At 45.1% G+C, this 22426-nt stretch overlaps 3 protein-coding genes across 5 annotated transcripts; all 3 read left to right on the forward strand.

The window, feature by feature from the left end:
* The first annotated feature begins 5322 nt into the window (after positions 1-5322).
* Positions 5323-7172, forward strand: LOC120659469 (60S acidic ribosomal protein P2A). Of its 2 annotated transcripts, none has more exons than XM_039937625.1 (4): positions 5323-5458; positions 6068-6156; positions 6471-6694; positions 6930-7172. In XM_039937625.1, exons 2-4 carry the CDS (start codon positions 6069-6071, stop codon positions 6954-6956), a joined length of 339 nt encoding a protein of 112 aa, XP_039793559.1. In that variant the 5' UTR covers positions 5323-5458; position 6068; the 3' UTR covers positions 6957-7172. The 2 variants fall into 2 exon arrangements, with proteins under 2 accessions (XP_039793559.1, XP_039793560.1); XM_039937626.1 differs by having other exon boundaries at positions 5338-5458; positions 6065-6156.
* On the forward strand, positions 5408-12622 carry LOC120659467 (60S acidic ribosomal protein P2A-like). Of its 2 annotated transcripts, none has more exons than XM_039937624.1 (4): positions 5408-5458; positions 11673-11761; positions 11974-12203; positions 12365-12622. In XM_039937624.1, exons 2-4 carry the CDS (start codon positions 11674-11676, stop codon positions 12389-12391), a joined length of 345 nt encoding a protein of 114 aa, XP_039793558.1. In that variant the 5' UTR covers positions 5408-5458; position 11673; the 3' UTR covers positions 12392-12622. The 2 variants fall into 2 exon arrangements, with proteins under 2 accessions (XP_039793558.1, XP_039793557.1); XM_039937623.1 differs by lacking the exon at positions 5408-5458 and adding an exon at positions 10823-10984.
* Positions 12623-16347: 3725 nt separating this feature from the next.
* On the forward strand, positions 16348-21517 carry LOC120659466 (protein tesmin/TSO1-like CXC 3). Its single transcript, XM_039937622.1, has 11 exons — positions 16348-16491; positions 17460-17626; positions 17751-18468; positions 18631-19040; positions 19136-19213; positions 19375-19555; positions 19643-19738; positions 19839-19905; positions 20490-20646; positions 20741-21132; positions 21233-21517. The coding sequence occupies exons 1-11, from the start codon at positions 16438-16440 to the stop codon at positions 21241-21243; spliced, it is 2331 nt and encodes a 776-aa protein (XP_039793556.1). The 5' UTR covers positions 16348-16437; the 3' UTR covers positions 21244-21517.
* The last annotated feature ends 909 nt before the right edge of the window (positions 21518-22426 follow it).

Below are 22426 nucleotides of genomic sequence, written 5' to 3' on the forward strand. Positions count from 1 at the left end.
GAAAAATCAGAGGTCAAAGAGTTTATTTATATCTATTGATTCATTTTATATCACTCATTGTTGATTAGGCAATCCAATATGGCACACCACATAGGATTAGGAATGAAACTGAGCTCAATTAGAAAGTTTGAGGATTATATTGCCAATTTCATAGTGTTGACGTAAAAATTAACACACTGGAATCCGAGGGCAAGTGTTCGCCGAGTCACAGAAAGTCAACCAAGCGTGCCAGTCAATTTTACCTGAAATTGACAAGGGAGAAAACAAAGTCAAATTCGAGAGCGTATCGGCTAGAATTCCGAATATCTCTCAGATGGGCGTATCGGCAAGCTTTGCCGATACTATAGACGACAAAAAGATATTAAATGCAAGCGCGTAGTAAAAGAGCGTATCGGCAGGATCAGCCGATGCACTAAACGACAAAACCGGCTTTGAACAGCCGATTGCGTATGTATGACAAGATCTAAGCTACGAATGTGTAACTCAGATTATGTGAGCTAAAAACAGATCTAAACCGGCTCTTGAGATAACAAAAGTGTTACTCCAAAATCTAAAGCCGATCTAGTATGTTTTTAGATATGATAATGGCCAAAAAGCATAGAAAAACCTACAAATCTAGCCGATATCGATAATTGGTGAATAAATCTAGACGAGACGATAGCGATGCGCCCGGAAGTCAAAGCCTAGATAAACTCGATAACTTTTGAATAGATTTGAACGAAGCTACAGCGATGCGCCCGGTAGCTAAAGCTCAAATATACTCGGTAAAACGAAAACTCACTAGCAAATCAAGTCGCTCGAATGTGAGGCGTCCTTGATCAACTTGAAAGAACTTGTCGAAAAAATAAAAGAAAAGGCGAAGTCGCCGAAAAATGCAAAGAAACTGTAAAGTTTGTTGTATTGGACATGTATTAAGTTTTTTCGGTCCCTTACAACTGATATATATATAGTCTAGCGCTATCAAGTCCTAACCAATCACGGCAAACATTACTTGACTCTAAAGAAAAGACTATCTAAAAGATAAACTATTAAAATATTACAACCGAATCATCAAGATTCTCGTAGAGTCCGGATCCTCTTCTCCTTCCTTGACTTCATCGGCAACTCTCCATCGGCCGAGCACCAGAGCTAACGGATCAGCATCTTCGTAGAATATTCTTCTGGCCCATCGGACGGACTCCATCGGCCGATTCCAACCCTGTGCATCTTTTGGTTTCTTCCAAATCGGCCACCTTCACTTCACAAAAATCACATTCCTTGACACGTGTCAAAAAACGGTGTCAACACATAGAAAAGTGATGAATTTGAGCAGCGATCAAATTGACTATTTTGCCATGATTCGCCATATATTAACATATGATAATTGAACTCCAAGCTAGCAGACAGCATGCATGAGGACACATGCCCATACGAGGATACCAATGCATGGCAGTGGTGGCGTCGCATCCATCCAATGGCATGCCTCCAGCTCCCTGCCGTGGTCCTCGCGCACACAGCACTGTGCCTCTGCCTACGTCCACGGTAGCACTTGTGTCATCGCTTGTTTAACTTAATCCCTGATGCGCACCAGTTTAGGATCTCGCTCTGGGACTGAGAGACTTGGTGCTTTAGCTATGAGATATGATCCCATCTGCCTCCAAAGTACATTTGTGTCACTAACCTAATGCAATATGGTTGCTTATTAGTAATTAGCCCTCCACCAACATGATGCATCGCCATTGGTCCACGTGTGCCGCCGAGGCATCGGAGCCCGTGCTAACTTAACGAGGATCGGATCGTGACACTTATTAATTAGTGACTTTGTTTCCTTTATTCAGAATGGTTTCGAGATATTCTTAGTCGTCGAAAGGCTGAATCCTGATTCGTAGTTGCATTGGTTAGTTAATTGAGGTAACACTTTGAGCTAATCATCGGCGCGGCTTTTCCAAAAGGGCGATAAAATCCTAGATCCGCCACTCGGGGTCGGGCTTTTCCACTTTGTAGGGGGTGAAATGGTGTATACGATGATGACCAATGGAGCGACTGATGACCGCCTTGAACAAGGTTAAACTACAAGCACCAATGATCACTTGTTACTAAGTGTGTGCTCCTTCATTCTTCCAAGCAAAGCAAGCATGCATGCATGACCTATGTATTTGATCTGCTGCTACTTGGAGTCCATTGCGAATGTTGGTATAAGCGCAACACAGGCATGCCAGTCAAAAAAGACATAATGATGTTTCATTTTGTCATCTCACAAGATAGTAATTTAGGCAGGAGCATGCTGTACGTATAGAGAACTGGGTATAAATCTAAGAAGCCACGTTAACAAAATGTCCTTTAATTTTACCATCCTGATTTTACCATTTTTGAAAATTGCTAAGTCACGCACGAGTGTTTTCGAAGAGTAAATTAAAAGACACAAACTCCTGGATTTTTTAAACAGTGGTGTAATGCACATTTGGGCATTTGCTGCATTAGAAACCCTCGATAACACTCGGCCCTTTTGTCAAATATAAAGTTGTTTGTAATCCGAGCTGCGGATTTCAATGTTGGATGGCTGAAAAAAAAAGTCAGTTGTAGGAGCTTTTGAAGTCGTTTAGTTTTTTAGGTCTACAGCTCAAATTCGAACCCCCCCCCCCCCGGTATTTGTAGTCCTGTGTGGGTGTATAAATGACTGAAAAAATAATCAAAGAAGAGACAAAGTATCATTACCACTATATCACTAGACGTCAGTATCACAACCAGAGAGTTGTGGCAAATATAGCTTGTGCCCTTTGCAGTTTGCAATGTGATCTTCCAAAAATTTCCAAGGAAAACAGCACCACGGTGGCACATCACCGTCCCCATTATTTCATCGTGTGCCCCCACAGCTCCATGTTTCCGGCATGGATAACTGGATAGCTAGCTACAGCCTGATCTCCATCAATAGACACAGACTTGGCTGGACACTAGTGAACACCACTGTTCCATTGGCAGCGACGTCTGAACTTGCAAGATCGTCCAAGTGCCTTCGCACGTACGCCCCCATCTTGTAGTTTTCTTCAGGGATTTCGTTCTTGTTGAGCACTTTATTTGAGCCCTGCCCATCCGTCGTGGTGGTCTAGCACCCTGACCATGACGGCAGTGGAGTTCTGAACTTCTGATCCGGTCAAAAAGAATGAGGAGACGAAAGGAAAAGGTTGGAGCTAGAAGGGGGAAAGTGTAGAGGATGGGATCCAACAACAGCTGAATGGTGGGGCCAATGCAAGGTCCAAGGAGAGACTAGTAGAAAGTGCAGACTACAACAATCCACTGGAAGTGATCTCTCTCATCAGAATTTGCAAATTTTGGATGCTGATAAATGCATCTATATATATTGTGGAGCTTGCTGGCCCAAGAACAAACAAGCATCATCTAAAGGGAACTGAATCTTTTGTTATTGGAGGAACAAGTTGAGGAGGTACAGAGTACAACTAAACATGTGAAAGAGGCACACGTTTGGATTCTGTTGTGCCACCTTATAATGCTATTAGAGTCCTAATCATTGATGCATGCCTAAGAGCATTATATTGAGACGCCTTCTCTAGTACACACATCATTATCAATGGGGAACTCGAAGCATTGAAGCAAGCAAGCTTGTTAACATGATGCACACTCCCCGTGCATGATGTGTGCATGCAGCTTTACGGGATCTAAGGGGACAACATCCATGAACAATGGCGCCAATCATTCCAGCACACACATTTTTTAAATGCCCATATTCATTATATGCATTGTACTCTGTCTAGTATTATGTTGCTGTTTTCTTTCTTTCTTTTTTTTGTTGATACTTTGGTGGTACAAGACTAATTTTCTGCACGAGTACTCCATGATTGTTGGTTTGGATCTTCTTCGTTCATCTGGATGTGAACTGAAAAGACTGGCTATATCCACACAGGCTTTTGCAAGCACTGATACTTTTCTTATTGGACGGTTTGGATGCTTTGATCGATCTGCTTATCCATGAGCCCATGGTGTTCAGTCCAACCGTCCGATCTGACCATCCAAACAAGAAGCAGAGTGCCGCTAATTTGTTAACCAAGCAATGCTTGGAGTCATTTACATGCATCATGCAGAATTTTAGCTTGGGGCAAAGTACTTGGCTTGGATCTTCCTTTGGATGGATGCAAATAGAGCAGATTATCTTAGGGAAGCTTTTGCCACTATCTTATTGGACGATTCGGATACTTTTGATCTGCTTATCTTGAATGGGCATCAAGAGATTCGCTTGCTGTCTTGTGCTCAAAGCAGAGACCTGAATATTTGTTGGTGTTGCAATCATTATACGGAGTCTACTCCCTTCGTCCTAAAAGAATGCACCTCTCTTTTTCCGAGGAGTCAAACAATTTCAAATTTGACCAAATTTATAAAATATTGTAAATATTTATGTTACAATACATGTTCCATAAGATTAATCATGAAATATATTTTCATACTAAATCTCTACTAAATATATTTGGAGATATAAATGTAAATAATTTTTTATACAAATCTAGTTGAATTTAAAACTATTTGACTTCTCGGGAAGTGAGAGTTGTATTTTTTTTTTTGAGATGGAGGAAGTATATCTTGATTAATTGTCACAGTTTAGAATTGGTCCACAAAAGCTCAAAGCAGCCTGTTGATGCTGGATCAGGGTCTCCAGGAGTCCTAGAATAGAAGCCTCACATCTTCTTTCTAATGTTTGAGCCGATATTTTCTTCTTAAGCTACTTGAGTGGTTGATCATACGTTCTACTGTTTTTTTTAAAAAAAATATATATGTTCTATTCCTCCCGTGCCTTTTATAAGGCGTGCAGACATTATCAAGATTCAAACTCTGCAATCTTTGACCAATAATTTGGCCAACAATTTTTAACTATTATAGAACAAACTTGATATTAATAAATTTGTAATAAAATGCACTAGACAATAACTCTAAATTTATAATCATAATAATTATAGTATAAAATAAATAAATGATCAAACTGTAATTTTGGAGATCATGCCATATCAAACTAACCGACCGGAGGGAGTACCTTAGAGTGAGTGGATGCATGTCTTTCACAATAAGCAAAACGAACACGCATCGAACCCGAATCGTGCGGTGCAGTGCGGTGCGGCTCAACAACTACATCCACAGGTTGACCCGTACGAGAAACACTTCTCCGAAATCTTGCGAGCTTTCTTCATCCAGGGCCCATATAAATTTTTCATGAACAGAGCCGCCCATATAGCTAAGCCCAGACAGATTTGGGCCACGAGCGCAGCAGGGGAGCAGAGGAGCCTTCCGCTGGGGCAGGAACCGCGCGCCCTCCGATATCAAATGGACGGTGCAGATCGCGACTAGTCTAGGCCACGTGGTATATAAAACCAGCCCACCGTTCCCCCGCCGCCGCCTTGCAGAAACCCTAGACACCGCTCGAGCCGTTCGCCGCCGCGCCGCTCGTCTTCTCGGGCTCTCTCCCTCCCGGATCCAGGTAACGCATCGTGAGCCGAATCCTCTCTTTCTAGTGTGATCCTGCTCTGTAGTTCTGGGCCTGTAGCTGTCGCTGTTGATGCTGGGCCAGGTGCACAGTGCGTGTTTTGTGGGCGCCGCTACGTCGTCTAGTAGATGTTGTTCTGGCGAAAAATACTAGCCATGATATTGTTTGGATCAGATGCAATTTCTTTGCGCTGTGCTCTGGTATTGTTGAATTTGATGAATCCCATGGACTACTTCGGGCATGCCTTTAACTGTTTGTTCGCTTAGGTCTCTAGGAAAGCTTCGTCAATATTTGTTCTGGTTCTAACGCATGAACGTTGATTTGTGTTGCGGTGGGCATTTACCAACTAGTTTGGTTATCGCACTTGTGGTATCAAGGATATCATTTATGATCTTGTGTTCTGGCTGCATCGCGCTCTGCAGATTGACGCCTTCAGTTACATTGTTAGCATGCACTCATGCGTTAGTTTTTTTAATTCAGATGATAGATTCATGTCTCTGTTAATTTGATTTTAGGTTGATTTGCTTTAAGTACACGAGTGGGTTGTTTTGTCACTTCAACAAATAACTAACTTGGGGCCTAACTATCACGATGGTTCAGCAGGATGAAGTTTGTTGCTGCCTATCTGCTTGCTGTCCTCGCTGGCAACCCCAGCCCCTCTGCTGAGGATCTATCGTCCATTCTGGAATCAGGTAAGCTGTCTTAATGACTGCTGTTTCAAGGAGAGAAACAGATCCTGTGTATTTCTAACTATTAATTCTCCTTGGATTTATCAAAAACATGATTACTCCTTGAATTTAGTATTTGCCCCAAGGGGGTTGTTTATATTGATTGGCAATTTAACGAATATAGGCGATGTTTGTGTAATTTTGTATTTGTTTTGTATTATTCATCACGATGATGATAATGTATTCCATACTTTTTTTGCCTGTTATTTGCCCCACATGACTCATGTGTCCCAGAAGCATCTAATCCTACTGTTTCTATTATCTTTCATATGTTGCAGTTGGCTGTGAAATTGACAATGAAAAGATGGAGCTGCTGCTGTCCCAACTGAGCGGCAAAGACATTACCGAGCTCATTGCTGCTGGCAGGGAGAAGTTTGCTTCAGTCCCATGCGGTGGTGGTGGTGTGGCTGTGGCAGCAGCTGCCCCTGCTGCTGGTGGAGCTGCTCCTGCAGCTGAGGCCAAGAAAGAAGAGAAGGTGGAGGAGAAGGAAGAGAGTGATGATGTAAGATCACTGACCTTGCCCCTGATTCCCATTTGTCATTTTCTATTCCCTATTGTGATGAAGACCTCATGCTACTAGATTTTGTATTATTGTGATGATCGATACCACTTTCAATGCTCTTATGCCACCTCACTTGAATGTCATATCACTATGCCAGTTCTTTTCTATTATTTTTGTTCCTTCATGTTGAACTATAAGTCCAAAAAAAATAACAATTTTGAGTGTGCATTTGCAGGATATGGGCTTCAGCCTCTTCGACTAAGCTGTGCGGTCACCAGAGTTGTGTCTTTTCGGCAGGAAAACCAGAGTCGTCATGTTTGGAGTTTAACCTTGTTTTATGTTGCAAAGCACCCGAAAAGACTGCTACAGTCTGGATATGTAGTGATTCAGCCATAGGTTGCTACACTGGTTGTTGGTGTTTACTGGTGAACCAGAGTTTATGCATCATATATTAAGAATCAGTTACCTAGTTCGTTGATGTTCTCTACTGTGTTGTTCTACTCTACGGCTCGGGGCGCTGATTGTTATCTGCTGTACATTGCGATGACAGCTGAGCTGTATTGTCCGGATAGCAGTAGCCTCTTTCATTGTCAGCCACATAACGTATACGGAGTAGTTACTAAATCACTGTGACCACTCTGATACAGACTGGACCGAGCATCCTGTCCTTGTCATGTAAATGGATGCTACATATGAAATAGCTCCAACCTGAAGATCCCTAGATGCTGTGCCTCAGCCTCACCAAGCGTATGGCTCAGCAAATGCCGCTTGCCCTGGAGAGGTCATCTGCAGAAAGCTAGAAACTCGATGTAGGCGACACAGCATTCGGGCGACTGAAAACTGTGAAGAAGATGATGATTTTAGAAGATCATGCTTTTGGGAAAAAAATTATGAAACTGGATTCATATAGCTCCAAGCTAGGAACATGAATTTTGGAGCTGGAAGGACTGACCTTGCACTATGTGTGACACATGAAAGAGATTGCATGTATATTGAACAAACCAATAAGATCATGACTTCTCTAAAAGTCAAGTATGATGACTCCAGTTGCTAGAGCAGTGCTGAGTGATGTACAGTTCAAATGGCACAAGATTTGGCAAATGAAGGTTCCAAACAAAGTCAAAATGTTTATTCGGCGGTTTGCTCATAATAGTTTGCCTGTACGCAGGAACATATCTAGAAGGGGTGTAAAATTGATACTGTGTGCCCAGTGTGCAAGCCACAGGATGAAGATTGTGGTCATCTTTTTTTCAAATGTAAGGGCGTGAAGGAATGCTGGAGATTAATGGGCTTGGAGGACATTAGGGATGCTTTGCTGTCTGCCAGTTCAGGAAAGGAGGTGATACAGACAATTTGGAATCTGAACCAGGAGTTGCAGTTCAAAGTCATTATTTTACTTTGGAGATGGTGGTTTGCTAGAAACAAAGCCAATGCAGGAGACAAAATGGCAAGTCCTGGGGAGGTCTGTAGCTCAGTTACGTACTTCTTGATGGAGTTCAAGAAGCTTGCCAACCAACAAAAGCAAGAGAAGCAGAAAATACAAATGAAGTGGAAAGCTCCCCCTGCTGACTATTATAAACTGAATATTGATGCTTCCTTTGATCCCAAAACGACGAGTGGTGGCTGGGGTTATATAGCGCGAAATAGTGAAGGAGATTTCTTGGATGGTGGTGCTGGGAACATAATCCGTGTGTCCGATGCCTTTCAAGCTGAAGCTATTGCTGCACTGCAGGCCGTGCAGAGGGCAGCTCAACTTGGCATGTCGCGTATTATCCTGTAAACGGATGCAGCTAATCTGGGCAAAGCACTAACTACAAAGGAGCTTGATCGTAGTGCAAATGGATCTTTATTTAGGCAGATTAGAGATCTTTTGATCAATGAATTTTCTTTTTATATGATCTCTGTTTGTCCTAGGACCTGTAACAAAGTGGCAGACAAGCTTGCTGTATATGGCGCGAATATTGTACTTCCTAGCTCATATGAGTTCTTGAGTCAGGCACCAGACTTTGTTTCTGATCTGGTCTCCGGCGATAAGCATGGAGACGGTGTTTAATGGGAATGCATGTTTCCCTGATCAAAAAAAAAAGTATGATGACTCCACATTTTAGTTGGAGAACAAGCTTAGTCGGAGAACAATGAACAAACTTAGTCCTCTTGGGGGTACGTGCCTGGACATGCACGTGCCTGCAGCACGTTATTAAAAGAAGAATATACTATAAAATAGTTCTATTTTGTATCATAAAACATAAGTAAATGATAATATTGTATTTATAGTAAAGATGTAGATACAATAGGGGCGTATTTGAAAAAGAAACCTAAGAAACATGAATTTTAATTAAGTAGACAACAACTTAACATCAATAGAGAATATTTTAGTAAAAAAAGTTAACCCACACCACAATCAAATGATAGAAAGATGATGTGTATTTCCTTAAAAAAAGAAGCAAGCCATTACAACCCAACCTAGCAAGGTGGCCCGTGCGGCACAGGCGTGCGATAGGTTGATAGGATAATAGTTAAAATTTGAATATAATGAGCTGTAGAATGTAGTGATATTTTTCCATATGAATCTATCAAAAGGCATCACTTGTACATTACAGTATTTTTGTTTATTCAAGCATATAGATTGGCAAAAGTAACAACTGATAATGGCCTTCTACTAACCTTGACTCCTAGACTCTGCTAGACTTTTAACTGAAACAATTAGCGGACTCGACAATTAACACTGCAGGTCTTTTCCCAAACATGTTAATCCCAACACAGATGTGATGGGTTCACAAACCCTTAGTTGAAAGATTCTTTTGAACCATTATTTTTTATACATTGTAAATTGTTTGCTAGATTAAGGTGTGAAAAAAGTAACTCCGATTCCCACATCCTGATTTTTCGCTTGAGCTAATAATGCATCTGCCTATACATGAATTCAGCATTAGTTTACTCTGCATATATCTGTTGTCACTAATAGCCATATCGAATAGGGTACAGGTCTATCTATTAACATGGTGTCGTTATACATTGACCAACTAACAGATGTGAGGTTCTTCCTTATGTGTCCTTTCTTGGATATCTGAATTTTGTCCACTTCCTGTTGAATTATCCTCACTTTGAAGCAGCTGGTATTGGGCTGTTGCTTCTGCACTTGCAACTGTTTCATTGTCCGAAGAACTTTTTTTAATAAATTGTCCAAAGAACTTTCAGTTCATAGATCACAAGTAAGCAAATTTGTTACATTTCTGCAACCAGGAGTGACATACCTGCAAACTGATCTAGATAGGTTTGAACAAACTTACTTCAACGAGTAGATGATAGTTTAACTTTGCAAATGATAGAAAATATGTAAATGCATTCCATGGATCATGCTAGTTTGCTCTACTGGTCTCCAACATCAATATAGAATTCTCCAACATCAATATAGAATTAATTATAGTCAGCAATTTTTTGTTCCAGGAAAACTGTAGTGATAGTTTAACCATTTAAAAAGAGCAGTTTTATGGATGGTATTGCTAATGAACCATACCATTTGCTGTACTGGTCTGTAACCCATAATGAATCTAAGAATTTTGGAGGATACATCTGAACCATACTGATAAGCAGCCTAAAGAGTCCAAGCATGGCAACGACTTCAACTCGATCTTTCTTCTTGACACAGTGTTCCTACACATACAAGGAAAATGGAATGCCTATTAGAAATATGAAACTGTTGCCGATAGCAGCAGATACACATAAGGTGAACTAACCTCCTCAACTAGTCTGACCCACATAAGAGCCCACAGAGTCTAAGTTAGGCATCAGGAGATATAGCATGTTTTTTTAGAGAAAAAAATGAAAAATATTTCATATCCATATTTTCTGGACATAAAACGAATTTCTATCAATTTTTTTAAGATCAAACCTGATTTATGATTTTTAATTGTGTGAAAGTTTTCTAAAAAATATTTAGATAACTTTTTTTAAAGTCCATTTGTTCACAAGGATCAGGGGGGCAGCAATTCCTCTTTAGGCCTACAGACCAAACCAACATTCCGCCCATCGGCCTAACTTCAACCAGTCTGGCCCACATAAGAGCCCACACCCGCAGTCTTTCAGAGCCCACAGCTCCCCTAGGGCTGAAACCGAGCCTTCCGATATCAAATGGACGGTGTAGACCGCGGCTCATCTGGGGCACGTTCTGTATAAACCAGCAGCACCGCCGATCCCCCACCGCCGCCGCGCAGAAACCCTACGGAGTACGGACCGCCCGAGCCCTCCGCCCCTCATCTCCTCCTCGAGCTCTCTCCCTCCCGGATCCTGGTAAATGCGGCGCGAGCCAATCCTCTCTCTCTAGATCTCTTCCCGCCTCGTTATCTTCTCAACCGTAGATTGATCTCGCCGTTAGGCTTGTAGTTGTTGCCGGGTCAGGTGCAAATGTACGAGTCGCGCTAGTTTCATGCTGTGCTGGCTATTCAGATTGATCCTATTTCTCTGCGTTGGGTTCTGGTATCGTGAATTGGATGAATCGTTTGAGCCATTTTGGATATGACCTGACCTCTTATCGGCTTCACTCGGAGCTGAGGAAAGCATGGTTAAGATTTGTTCAAGCATAAACATCGACCTAGTTCTGCAGATAGGCGTCTACCAACAACTAGTTTGGTGGTTTCAAGGACTGTCATATGTTCTGGTTGCTTTGTGACCTGCAATTCGACACCTTGACTGCATTGTTATTTGTTAGCATATATTCAAGCTTGAGTTTTTTCACGGATATATGATAGTTTCATGGCTGTGTTAATTAGATTTTAGGATTATTTTCTTTAAATACTTCATGTGCTTATTTATAGATTCCCTTCACACAGATTGACACCTTGGTTTTCTTATTAAGGTATGTGATGTATTCATGCCTGCGTTAATCTGATTATGAGTCGATTTGCTTTAAATAATTATGTGGTTCCTTTAGCACTTCACTTGGAACCTAACTGTCATGACCGTTCATGGTTTCGACCAGGATGAAGTTTGTTGCTGCCTATCTGCTTGCTGTCCTCGCTGGCAACCCCAGCCCCTCCGCGGAGGATTTGTCGGCCATTCTGGAGTCAGGTAACCTGGTCTGCTCAATGTAGGAATTGTGGTCAATGGATTTTAATATATTCCAGTTAACAGGACTAAGCCAAGTATGTTGGTTTTGAATTGCTGGTGATCCTATATCATCTGGTTTAGTGTTCTAGATGTGTTTGTTGGATGTGTTTGTTGCATAATTCACCTGGAGCAGAAGCATCTTAACCTATCATTTCTACTTGTACGTGTCGCAGTTGGCTGTGAAATTGACAATGAAAAGATGGAGCTCCTGCTGTCCCAACTGAGTGGAAAGGATATTACTGAGCTCATTGCTGCGGGCAGGGAGAAGTTTGCTTCGGTCCCATGCGGTGGTGGTGGTGGTGGTGTGGCTGTTGCGGCAGCTGCCCCAGCTGCTGGTGGAGCTGCTCCTGCAGCTGAGGCGAAGAAGGAAGAGAAGGTGGAGGAGAAGGAAGAGAGTGATGATGTAAGATCACTGTCCTTCCCGATTTGTTTTGCAGCATTTTGTATTCCCTGTTGCGGTGAAGATCTCGTGCTACTCTGATTTTGAATTATTGTATCATCTTAGTTTTTCATGTTAAATGAACTAAATCCAGAGGCTTAATTATTTTGAATATGTATTTGCAGGACATGGGCTTCAGCCTCTTCGACTAGGCTTGTGCAGTCATCAGAGTTTTGTTTTTTTGGCAGGAAGACCAAGATGTTTGGATTTCAACCTTATTTTGTTTTGCAAATCACCGGAAAGACTGTTGCTATCTTGATATGTAGTAATTCAGCTGTAGCCTGTACGTTGCTCTGCTGGTTGGGGTTTACTGGTGAACCAGAGTTTTCCCTATCCTATATAGCAGATGAATTGGTTTCCCAAAAAGTTTCTTTTCCTCTCCATATATGGGCTACGATGAATGATCCTTGCTGGCCATGTGTTTTGGAGGGTTGCCTTTTGGTTTGGCCGTTTGGGCGATGCTGGCCTGCCTCTGGTCACAGCTCCAGTTGATGCTCTGGCTGCTTCCATTGTCCGCGTGCATCTCAAGTCTAAATGAAAGATGACTGCTTTTTTTTTGTTGGAAAAACTCACCATATTTCAGACACTGCATAATAGCATGACCAAAAACAAATATGCAATTCCTCCAAGATTTACAAATACACTTACATCAAAAGGTGAAACAATCAACAAAAGGTGATTCACTACCGCAGTTAAAGTTAGTTATTCGTGAGTCAAGAAACCACCCGTACTGCCAGTTTGAATATGCAATTTCTCAAACAACACATCGGCAATCTTCAAGTCTTTTTTCTCTCCTTTTTTTGACACTGGCAATCTTGAAGCTTAGCAAAACAGGGGAGTGAATATCCATTTCCTATTTTACATGGTCAGCAGATGAGTCGGGGATCGGTTGGGTATGGAAGGCGGCAGAGGGCGTCGCTCGGTCCTTTCAAGGCAGCAGTTGGAATTCAAAGTTTGAGCAGAGTGAGGTTTCGAATTCAAATTTCCTAATTTTCAATTCAAAGTTGCCGTCCTCGTACGTGCAGGCCGGGGAGGCGGTTGTCCGGTCCCGGCTAGATTTCGTTCCGGCGACCGCGTCGCGTAGACTGCTGCGGGACCAAGGCCGGGAAGGAAGAGGCACGGGACGGAGACAAGCAAGGCGAGCAAAGGGACACGGAACCGGGACGGAGGGAATTGTGTGGACGGACGGAACTTTTGTTGGGTGGTTGGTGGCTCGGCGGCACGCGGCCGGAGATCATTTCACTGTCAGCGGAGGCAGGCAGAGCAGGTGCTGCAGCGCGTGCAAGTGCGCGCCGGCGCTGGGGCTGGCAGGCAGGCAGCAGAGGCTGCAGCCTGCAGTGGAGAGGAGGGGGGGGGGGGGGGGGGGGGGGGGGGGGCAAAAGTCGTCGTCTCGCGACTCGCGAGCGAGGCCGAGGCGACCTCCCTCCCTCGCCGCGTGGAGTCCAAGGCGGAAGGCTTTCGTGCTCTGCTGCACGGCGACGATGACGGAACACATGGCTTTGGCTTTGGTCAGAGAAAACAAACGACCCGCGCGCGTTTCGTCGTCCTCCTCCTCTCAGCGGCGGCCAATGCCCGATGCCCCTCCCTCCCTGGGGGGTTTCTTTCTTTTCGCCACTGGCGTGCTCTCTGCTCTGCTCTCCCTCCCTTCACTTTGGCAGTTTTGGCGCCGCTGGGCACTGGCCGCTCGTTGCGCCGGGTACGGTTCTTCTAAAAGTCAAATGATCCGCGCCTACGGGTCGGTCCACGCAAGCTCCGACGCTCCGGATATCCATCCACAGGCTGACTTTGTTTTTGGCAAGCAGCGAGGCAGGCAAATTGTCCGGCCGCTGCTCTCACTCCTGCATCTTCTCCCTGCACTGCAGGATCCTCCCGACGACTGCCACCAGCGGTAACAGAGTACTTGCATAGTAAGTTGGGCTTTGATTAGTGTAGGAGTTCAGTTTATACAAGTTACAGAGCATGATTAGTGTATACAAGACAAGCTAATTAATGCTTGCCATTAATATTGATATAAGCTGTAGTGTTAGTGCAAATGGACCAGAGGATGCATTTTTGTTTACATGGGCGCCTCGCCATGGCTTTCCTTTCGTTCAACAACACACGCCATTCCAACATAATTAGTTCGTCTCGTCACGTTAGCTTCGCATTGCTCTGGTCATCCGGCCGCCAGGCGTGCTCTGCCGATCTGAATGCCGATCTGTGGCGGCCTCCATGGACAGCATGGGTCCTAGCTAGATCCGCCTAGCTAGCAGCGGCGATTACCTGACCTCAAGCTACTGCGTCCTTTGCGTACCGCTAGTAGCAGGTTAATCATACGTACTGTACGCACGCGTTGTGATCCGATCCACGGCAGGCAGGCAGGAGAGTAAATTACGGTCGCCTAGTACCAACAACTACTGCAGGGGTAGCACTGCCATCCAGTGGCGAACCTGGGATTCAAATTGAGGGGGGCTCATTTTCCTTTCTTCTTCCTTCCTTCTTTCTTTTTCTTCCTCTTCCTCTTCTTCACTCATGCTTGAAAAATATTGGGGGGCTTTAGGAGGGACTCCATGGGTTCTATTGGACTAGGAGGGCTGGAGCACCCCATCACCCGCCTAAACTCCGCCACTCATCCAAGCAAGCAACGATGATCGCCCGTCCTTCACGTGATGTACGCCCGCTCGACTGGGTGGCACCACGGCAGTTACTCTTCTTTACTCCGGTGGATCCCTCTCGCACGCGCGCTAGGCTACAGCCTACAGGCCCCCAGCACACACGGCCACGCCTGACGTAGCAGAGCATGGACGGTTCCTGGCGGCGCGGGAGAGCAAAAAAAAAAGTTAAAAAAAGTTGGAGGGGCACGTGCAACGTGCGTAGCTCGCCAAGGTCCGTACGTACGCATTTGCTACGAGGAACACGGCCATTTCGACGCTGCAATTTTAAGAGCCCGCTGCAGTAGAAAATAGCGGCGCTAATAATGTTTTAAGAACCCTATCACTAAATGCTAAATTATACACTCCGTTATGTAAAACATTAGTTCGTCCGGTGCAGGACGCCACCGCGCGCCCCGGGTTTGCATGCACGTCCCAGAGTGTGTCAGCAGCAATGCGGAGGAGCACAACTAGCCTAGCCTAGCCGTCAGGGGACCCTCGCTCGGCGGCGCATCCAATCGTCCAGACCGTCAGGTCACCCTGCCGGCCCGCGCTCCGCCGCCGCCGCCGACCGTCCAGGCAGGCAGTTGTCCTCTGCCGCCGCCGCCGTCATGTCATCAGCCCGTGCCAGCCAGCCAGCGGCAGCGCGTCGTCCTTCATCGCGGATCACGAGGCGGATCGCGCGCAGAGTAAATGCCGGGGGGCCGGCCATGACCACACGAGCCTAACACATGGCCTGGCTATCTAAACGACTAATAAACCGCTCCTGCATTTGCAACCTTTCTACCCGACCGATCCGTTTTTAACCTCGGATTTGCAGGCTGGGCAGTAGCTCTACGGGTCCCCATGAGCCACGTAGGGCAACGACGGGCCCGCTGTCAGGAGGAGAGTGACGAGCGGAGGGCCCACTGTCGGCACCGGACCGGACGGGGAGCGGAGGCTCGGGTGCCGCGTGGCGGGGACGCCACCCGGCAGTTGGCGCCTGGCACCCGAGAGGCCGAGACAAGACAAGCAAAGGGAGGCTACAGATAAATAATAATAAATAAAAAGGACAATAAAGACCGGAGGGCGAAAAGAAGGGAGGCCGCTCCACCTAGGCCTTGTTTGGTAGCGCGCTAGAATTCTAGCGCTAGAGGAGAATCTCTCCCGCATGAAGGGCTGAATGAAGTCTATTTGCAAAACCTTTTTAGAGATGGGTGTAACTTTTCGCGACGAATCTAATGACAGTAATTAATCGATGATTAGCTACAGTGATGCTACAGTAACCATCCTCTAATCGCGCGGTCAAAGACCTCATTGGATTCTTCAGGGTCACTAGCGCGGGGGTTCTGAAGTTGGTTTTATAAACTGGCTTTGTTTGACACCGTAATTAACGGTCAAAATTGTTACTATTCACTAGCGCACCTAGTTTCCCGCCCTCGCGCTGCTTGAAAAAATTGCCCCCGGGCCCACACCCGTCGTCTCCGGCCCTCCTCTTGCTATACAAACGGGCACCGCGACAAGGCCCCTGTCCCCCTCCCCTGCATCTCCGCTCGGAGCCTCAGACGCACATCGCCGCGGCGCCGGAGATGGACACGCCCGACCGCGCCGCCGCGCAGCCGCCGCCGGCCTCGCGCGCCGAGGTAACAACCCGCATCCTCCCCGTCTCTCCCCCTTTCCCTCCCTCCGCTGCCAGCATGGCTGCCTGCCTCCTCGGACCCTGGGGTCGGGGAGGGGAGCACCCCACCCCACTCCCTCGCCGTTGCTGATCCGGCCTCTCCCCTCTCCGGGCCGGGGTTCACCCTCCGGGCTTCCCGCGGAGGGCGGGAGGGGGACGCAGCGCGCAAAACGGTTCCGCCGCCGCTTCGCCCTCGCTCTCTCGCGGTCCGTGCCGAGCGTCAGCAAAGCAGTGGGGCTTTGCAAATTTCACCGACCTCGCCGGGAACCGCCCTTCTCCCGGACAAATTTGCATCAAGCAAGCAACCCCGTGCCGTGCTCGGCCGCCGCTCTTCTTCCTCCTCCTGCTACCAACTCCCCACTGCGTGCGTCCTCTGCAGCGGCGCTTCCTCAGCGACCCCGCGCGCGACCCGCCCCAGATCTGCCCGCCTGCCCGCGGCCACAAGCGCCTCCTGCTCGCGTCGTGTCACTCACTTCAGTTCAGTATTCAGGGCCTCCGCAGCCCCCCGCAGCTAGTAGATCCCCGCGAATATACCTGCTGCCTCCCTCCCTGCAAACTGCCAGCCTCCTGCAGGGCCAGATCCATTCCATTCCGCACGAGGCTTTGACCCGGGATTTTTCTCTATTCATTGCTGCATCTACTTGTATCCCGTTTCAGAGCACATTTTTTCGCACACAGTTCCTGCCTTCCTCAAGCAGCATGTGTGGCTCCAGTCGTAATTAACAACTAATACTATTACCAGAGCTTCTCTTCTGCTGGGTGGATGAATACGCAAGTGCAAGTTACAGTATTCTGCACCCAGGGAATCTATCTAGTATTTTCTTATTTGTGCGTGAAACCAGGGCACTGGAAGAAACTTGGCGCCTTGTTGGTTTGCTGTTTCTACCGCTACGCCATGCTCATAACCAGAGTGTTGCTACTTTCCTGGTGCAGGACTCGCCGGTTTTCAGCTTCATCAACAACCTGTCTCCCATCGAGCCTCTCAAGTCGGCTTACAATGCGAGCAGCATCCAGGGATACCAGTCCATCAACATAACCTCCGTTTCCTCCATCTTCACTTCCCCGCACGACAATGCGCACAAGGAAACAAGGCTCGCAAAGTAAGTTCCAGGCCTCTTCCTTTCAGGAATATACGCTGGTGTTATTGTGCGGGGATAAAAAAAAACTTAAACTCGCGTCAGAATAAGGTGACTCCGTCTGATGTTGTATTTTGGCCCTTTGCAGGAGCTCTCTCGGTGAAATTTCTGAAAGTGAGGTCTGTGCTGGTGGCAGCAAAACAAACAAGCCGGCTAAGTCTTCAAATGCTGTCAGGTTGTTTGCCTGTGCTAGCACTGTCACTCGGGAAACCCACACAGTTACATGCTCAGATGTGGCTGATCCTCCAACTGGGCCATGCGATTTGGCTCAGCCTGCTCAATTCGATAATGGCAGTCCAGACCATAACACCACTCCTTGCCATGGTGTCAGATCAGACCTTAAGCAGGAAAAGTGTCGGAAATTGGATGTTGTCCAGACCGTTAAAAATACAGTGGAGAAAAGGAAATGCTTGTTTTCCACTGAAATCCAGCTCCTGGATGGTGGCCAGCCTGTGAATGACAGTGATGATGTCTTGGGATGTGAATGGTCGGACTTAATCTCCACAACCTCGGGTGAGCTTTTAGCCTTTGACTCCACGATGGATGACCATCACAGAGGAATGCATCTGGCAGCTAAAAATGCAGAATCTTGTGGATACTTGCTGTCGAAACTTACAGGAGGTGGTGAAATCTCGGACAGAGCACATCCTAGTGCATCTGGTCAAGTATACTATCAAGAAATCGTGATGGGAGAAGATCAGGCAGAAAATCCTCAAATATTTCAGGATGGTCAACAAACCATCTCAACAGAAGAAATTCAGGATAACATTTATGAAGCGAATGGATGTATTCCATTAGACTACAAGGTACTAGCACACAGTTTATCTTGACCTACCATTTTCACGTGTTATTAAAACGTTGCCCATCTCTATTTAAAAAAATTGTTGCCCATGCTCCTTAGTACTGTACGGAGATATCTATGCGGCCATAATGCCTCTCATTTATTTTCTTCCTGTTGACATGTTCAGGTGGAGAGCCAACAACGTGGGATACGAAGACGTTGCTTGGTATTTGAGGCAGCTGGGTTCTCAAATACTGTTGTGCAGAAAGAGACTGTTGAGAGTCTCTCTGTCTCAACATGTAAAGGCAAGAGCCATGTACAAACCCAGCCACGTGGGTTGCGTGGTATAGGTCTACATTTAAATGCCCTTGCATTAACACCAAAAGGAAAAATGGCCAGTCAGGATCCTATGGCTTCTGGTTTGCATCCATCATCGGGATCTGAAAAGGATGTGCATGGCAAGTTTCTCTCAGCAGGAGAGAATTTTCCAGACTCTGGTGGTGAGCTTTTAGAATTTCCCATGGATGATTGTTCAGCTGGAGGTTTTCCTGTAAATGATCATGTTTCAAGTCAAAGTGTCAGTCCTCAAAAGAAGAGGTTTGTTTGCTCTTCTGATTTCTTTTGGATGGTTGCAACATACTTACTACTATGTTTCAGTACACTTAACTGATAACTGTATGGTTGAAGTGCAGGCGTAAAACAGATAATAATGGTGATGATGGTGAGGCATGCAAGCGGTGCAGCTGTAAGAAATCAAAGTGCCTGAAACTGTATGTGTCCTTCGCACATTATTAGCATTATGTGAATCTAGTTACATGAAGGGGCTCATTCTGAAATTTTTGGGCTTGTAACTGGAAGGAATTACTTTGTGTAAAGTGAACATATGTTACATTATTCTAATATTTTTTTTGTTCATTGTTGTCATGTTTAGGTATTGTGAGTGCTTTGCTGCTGGTGTTTACTGCTCTGAACCTTGTTCGTGTCAAGGATGTTTGAACAAACCCATACATGAGGAAATTGTTCTTTCCACTCGGAAGCAAATAGAGTTTCGTAATCCCCTAGCATTTGCTCCAAAAGTGATCCGTATGTCTGACGCTGGTCCGGAAACTGGGGTTGGTGTTCTGTTGGATATTCAGATATAACTTCTGTTAGTCATTATTCACAAACATGTGATGCTTAAGTTCTATAATGAATTGCAGGAAGATCCTAACAGCACTCCAGCCTCAGCTCGTCACAAGAGAGGATGCAATTGCAAGAAATCAAGCTGTCTCAAGAAATACTGTGAATGCTACCAGGTACTTAAAGTTACTCTGGAAACTTGTATTGCAGATTTTGCTATCTGAAATTGTACGTGGTGCAAGTTACTTATGCTTTAAATGTTTGATTGAATAAAAGGGAGGTGTTGGATGCTCTAGCAACTGCAGATGTGAGAGTTGCAAAAACACTTTCGGCAGAAGAGATGGTGAGCACTTTTGTAGTTTGTACAATCATGCTATTCTTGTTCCTTCTTCAGACTCAAAAATATTTTTCTTGAAATTTGCACAGATGCTGTTATTTCCTGCTAAAAAGTATTCCTGCATACTGAACGGCAATAAAAGCATTTGATAACCTTGCTTATCATTCTTTGTTTAATGGGTCACCACTGTAATTTATAAGTAGGACAATCGAATTGTTTTGCTAGCTCTGTTCCTTAATCTGGTCACGTAATGAGTTCAGTTGAAAAACTCAAACGTGAACGTGCAAGCATAGTTGTGCCATGACCGTGTGGGTGTTTTTGACATAAAATAAAAGCACATCTGATTGAGAGAGTATTCTTGTCTTTGCAGTCTTTAGTTGTTCCACCTTTCTGAATAATCAACTTTTGTTTCCTGGAGGCTGGATATATTCTACTTTTGCTTATTTCATCTCACAACCATAGCATTCTAAATCCTGAATATAGATTACCCAACACAACCATAATATTCTGAATCCTGTAATGAACAATGCACCATGTTTTTTAAGTTATTGCTCTGAATATTAATGTTTTGTCGTCACGTGCTGCATCAGCTGACACTGAACTCACTGAAGAAATGAAACAAGAAGGTGAACAAGCAGAAAATTGTGGAAAAGAGAAGGAGAATGACCAGCAAAAGGCAAATCTACAGAACGAAGATCATCCCCTCCTTGAGCTTGTTCCAATAACACCTCCTTTTGATCTTTCCAGGTTTGCTTATTACATATTCATCTCCTTGAACGAGCTTCATATCTTTGCTTCTGCATTATATTCTATCAACTAATAACTGAGTAATCTCTTCCAGTTCTCTGCTTAAACTGCCAAATTTCTCAAGTGCAAAACCACCAAGACCTTCCAAAGCTCGCAGTGGGAACTCCCGTTCGTCTGCTTCAAAAGTTACTGCAACATTGCAGTCTTGTAAATCATCCAAGGTTGCTGGTAGTGCTATTGATGAGGAGATGCCAGATATTCTAAAAGAAGCTGATTCTCCTAACAACTGTGTCAAGACTACTTCACCCAACGGAAAACGAGTCTCACCACCACATAATGCGCTCAGTATTTCCCCGAGCCGGAAAGGTGGTAGGAAATTAATATTGAAGTCAATTCCCTCATTTCCATCACTTATGGGAGAGTCAAACAGTGGTTCTACAATGAATGATACCGAAAACGCATTCAGCACATCGCCTCTCGTTTTAGGTAAGCACTGATTTTGCATGTGTAGATAGCACTAGACATTACTTGAGTTATCTTGAAATCAATGACAGCCCCTCATTCATATTCTTGTCCGCTGAACCAGGACCATCTTAAAGCTGTGAAGTCGACTATGGGACCGGAGTACGACTTGTAGTCCGAATATGTGCCTCACATCCTACACCTGCAGCAAGGCTCGAGGTACTGTCAGAGAATAGCAAGTTAGATTTAAAATGTAGTGATCTGTATTTGTAAAATAGGTAGCGTATCAATAATCTGTATGTAAGATGCTGTGCCACTTGTAGCTGTTATTTTTATTGAATTGTAGTAACACTATAAAGGCCTCTTGAGGAGGGGTTCCACAGTTCCATTCCACGTTTCTCGCCGCAAACTCTCTTCAGGTCTGAAGCTAACCCCTATTGCTGAACCAAAATGAACTCTTCATCCGACAGCTCATGCATGAGCGCGACATCTCTTTAGCCTGGGCAGTGTTTGAGGTTGGTCATGTATCTCTTTCCTGCAAGCATGTGCCTTCCTAATCCCATTGATGTACAAAGCTATGGGTGATACTCTGAACTGTCTTAAGAATAGCTGCAATGGGCGTTGAGATGTCAGGCTCCCCCTTCCTGAACGGGTACTACAAGAGTTACACCTGCTACACTGCCTGCATCTGCATCCATGGTCCATGGATATTCAGAGCACCCAGCTGAGTGGGGGTTGCTGGAAGCCTGCCTCCCAATTATGCATCTCCAATGGAATGCAACTGACATTTATAGAACGGTTACCAAATGGCAGATGATAGTTGAAGAGAGAACTTGCAAAAGGCACCAACCATCAGTACATGTCTGCTGAAGGGCTGCAATGTGACTGAAGAATTGTGGGTTGGAGTTGCTGATAGGCCATTGTCAGTCCCTTTGGGCGGGCAAGTCGTACCCCCTTGTTTTCTTCCCTCCCTGTATCATGCCTCTGCCAATTAGACAGTGCATTAGGCCTACCTGCTAGCCTGTCTGCCTTGCATGATTGGATACCTGTGTACGACTAAAGCCAATACACACACATTTATAAAGACACTTATATATATCATGTATGATACACATATACTTGTATATATGTTATATATGATAAAGATGATTGTGTAGGCACCTCCCTCCCTACCTGCCAAAACTGATGGCTCAAAACAGGACGGGTGCCAACAGTGATCCATCATCCTGACTTGGCATCTTGTTTAATGTCAAGTAGCAGCAGGCAGTTAGGCATGACATAACACAAGGCAACAAAGTACCAACGCGTCCAAGAAAGA

The sequence above is a fragment of the Panicum virgatum genome, chromosome 2N (genome assembly GCF_016808335.1).
Source record: "Panicum virgatum strain AP13 chromosome 2N, P.virgatum_v5, whole genome shotgun sequence".
In the NCBI taxonomy this organism is placed as follows: Eukaryota; Viridiplantae; Streptophyta; class Magnoliopsida; order Poales; family Poaceae; genus Panicum; species Panicum virgatum.

Bases quoted from the DNA above. Each gene is read 5' to 3' on its own strand.
- LOC120659467 (XM_039937624.1), top strand. From the start codon at position 11,674: ATGAAGTTTGTTGCTGCCTATCTGCTTGCTGTCCTCGCTGGCAACCCC. The intron at 11,762-11,973 runs GTAACCTGGTCT...TACGTGTCGCAG, and splicing joins GTCGGCCATTCTGGAGTCAG to TTGGCTGTGAAATTGACAAT. The intron at 12,204-12,364 runs GTAAGATCACTG...ATGTATTTGCAG, and splicing joins AGAAGGAAGAGAGTGATGAT to GACATGGGCTTCAGCCTCTT.
- LOC120659469 (XM_039937625.1), top strand. From the start codon at position 6,069: ATGAAGTTTGTTGCTGCCTATCTGCTTGCTGTCCTCGCTGGCAACCCC. The intron at 6,157-6,470 runs GTAAGCTGTCTT...CATATGTTGCAG, and splicing joins ATCGTCCATTCTGGAATCAG to TTGGCTGTGAAATTGACAAT. The intron at 6,695-6,929 runs GTAAGATCACTG...GTGCATTTGCAG, and splicing joins AGAAGGAAGAGAGTGATGAT to GATATGGGCTTCAGCCTCTT.
- LOC120659466 (XM_039937622.1), top strand. From the start codon at position 16,438: ATGGACACGCCCGACCGCGCCGCCGCGCAGCCGCCGCCGGCCTCGCGC. The intron at 19,739-19,838 runs GTACTTAAAGTT...ATTGAATAAAAG, and splicing joins AATACTGTGAATGCTACCAG to GGAGGTGTTGGATGCTCTAG. The intron at 19,906-20,489 runs GTGAGCACTTTT...GTGCTGCATCAG, and splicing joins CACTTTCGGCAGAAGAGATG to CTGACACTGAACTCACTGAA.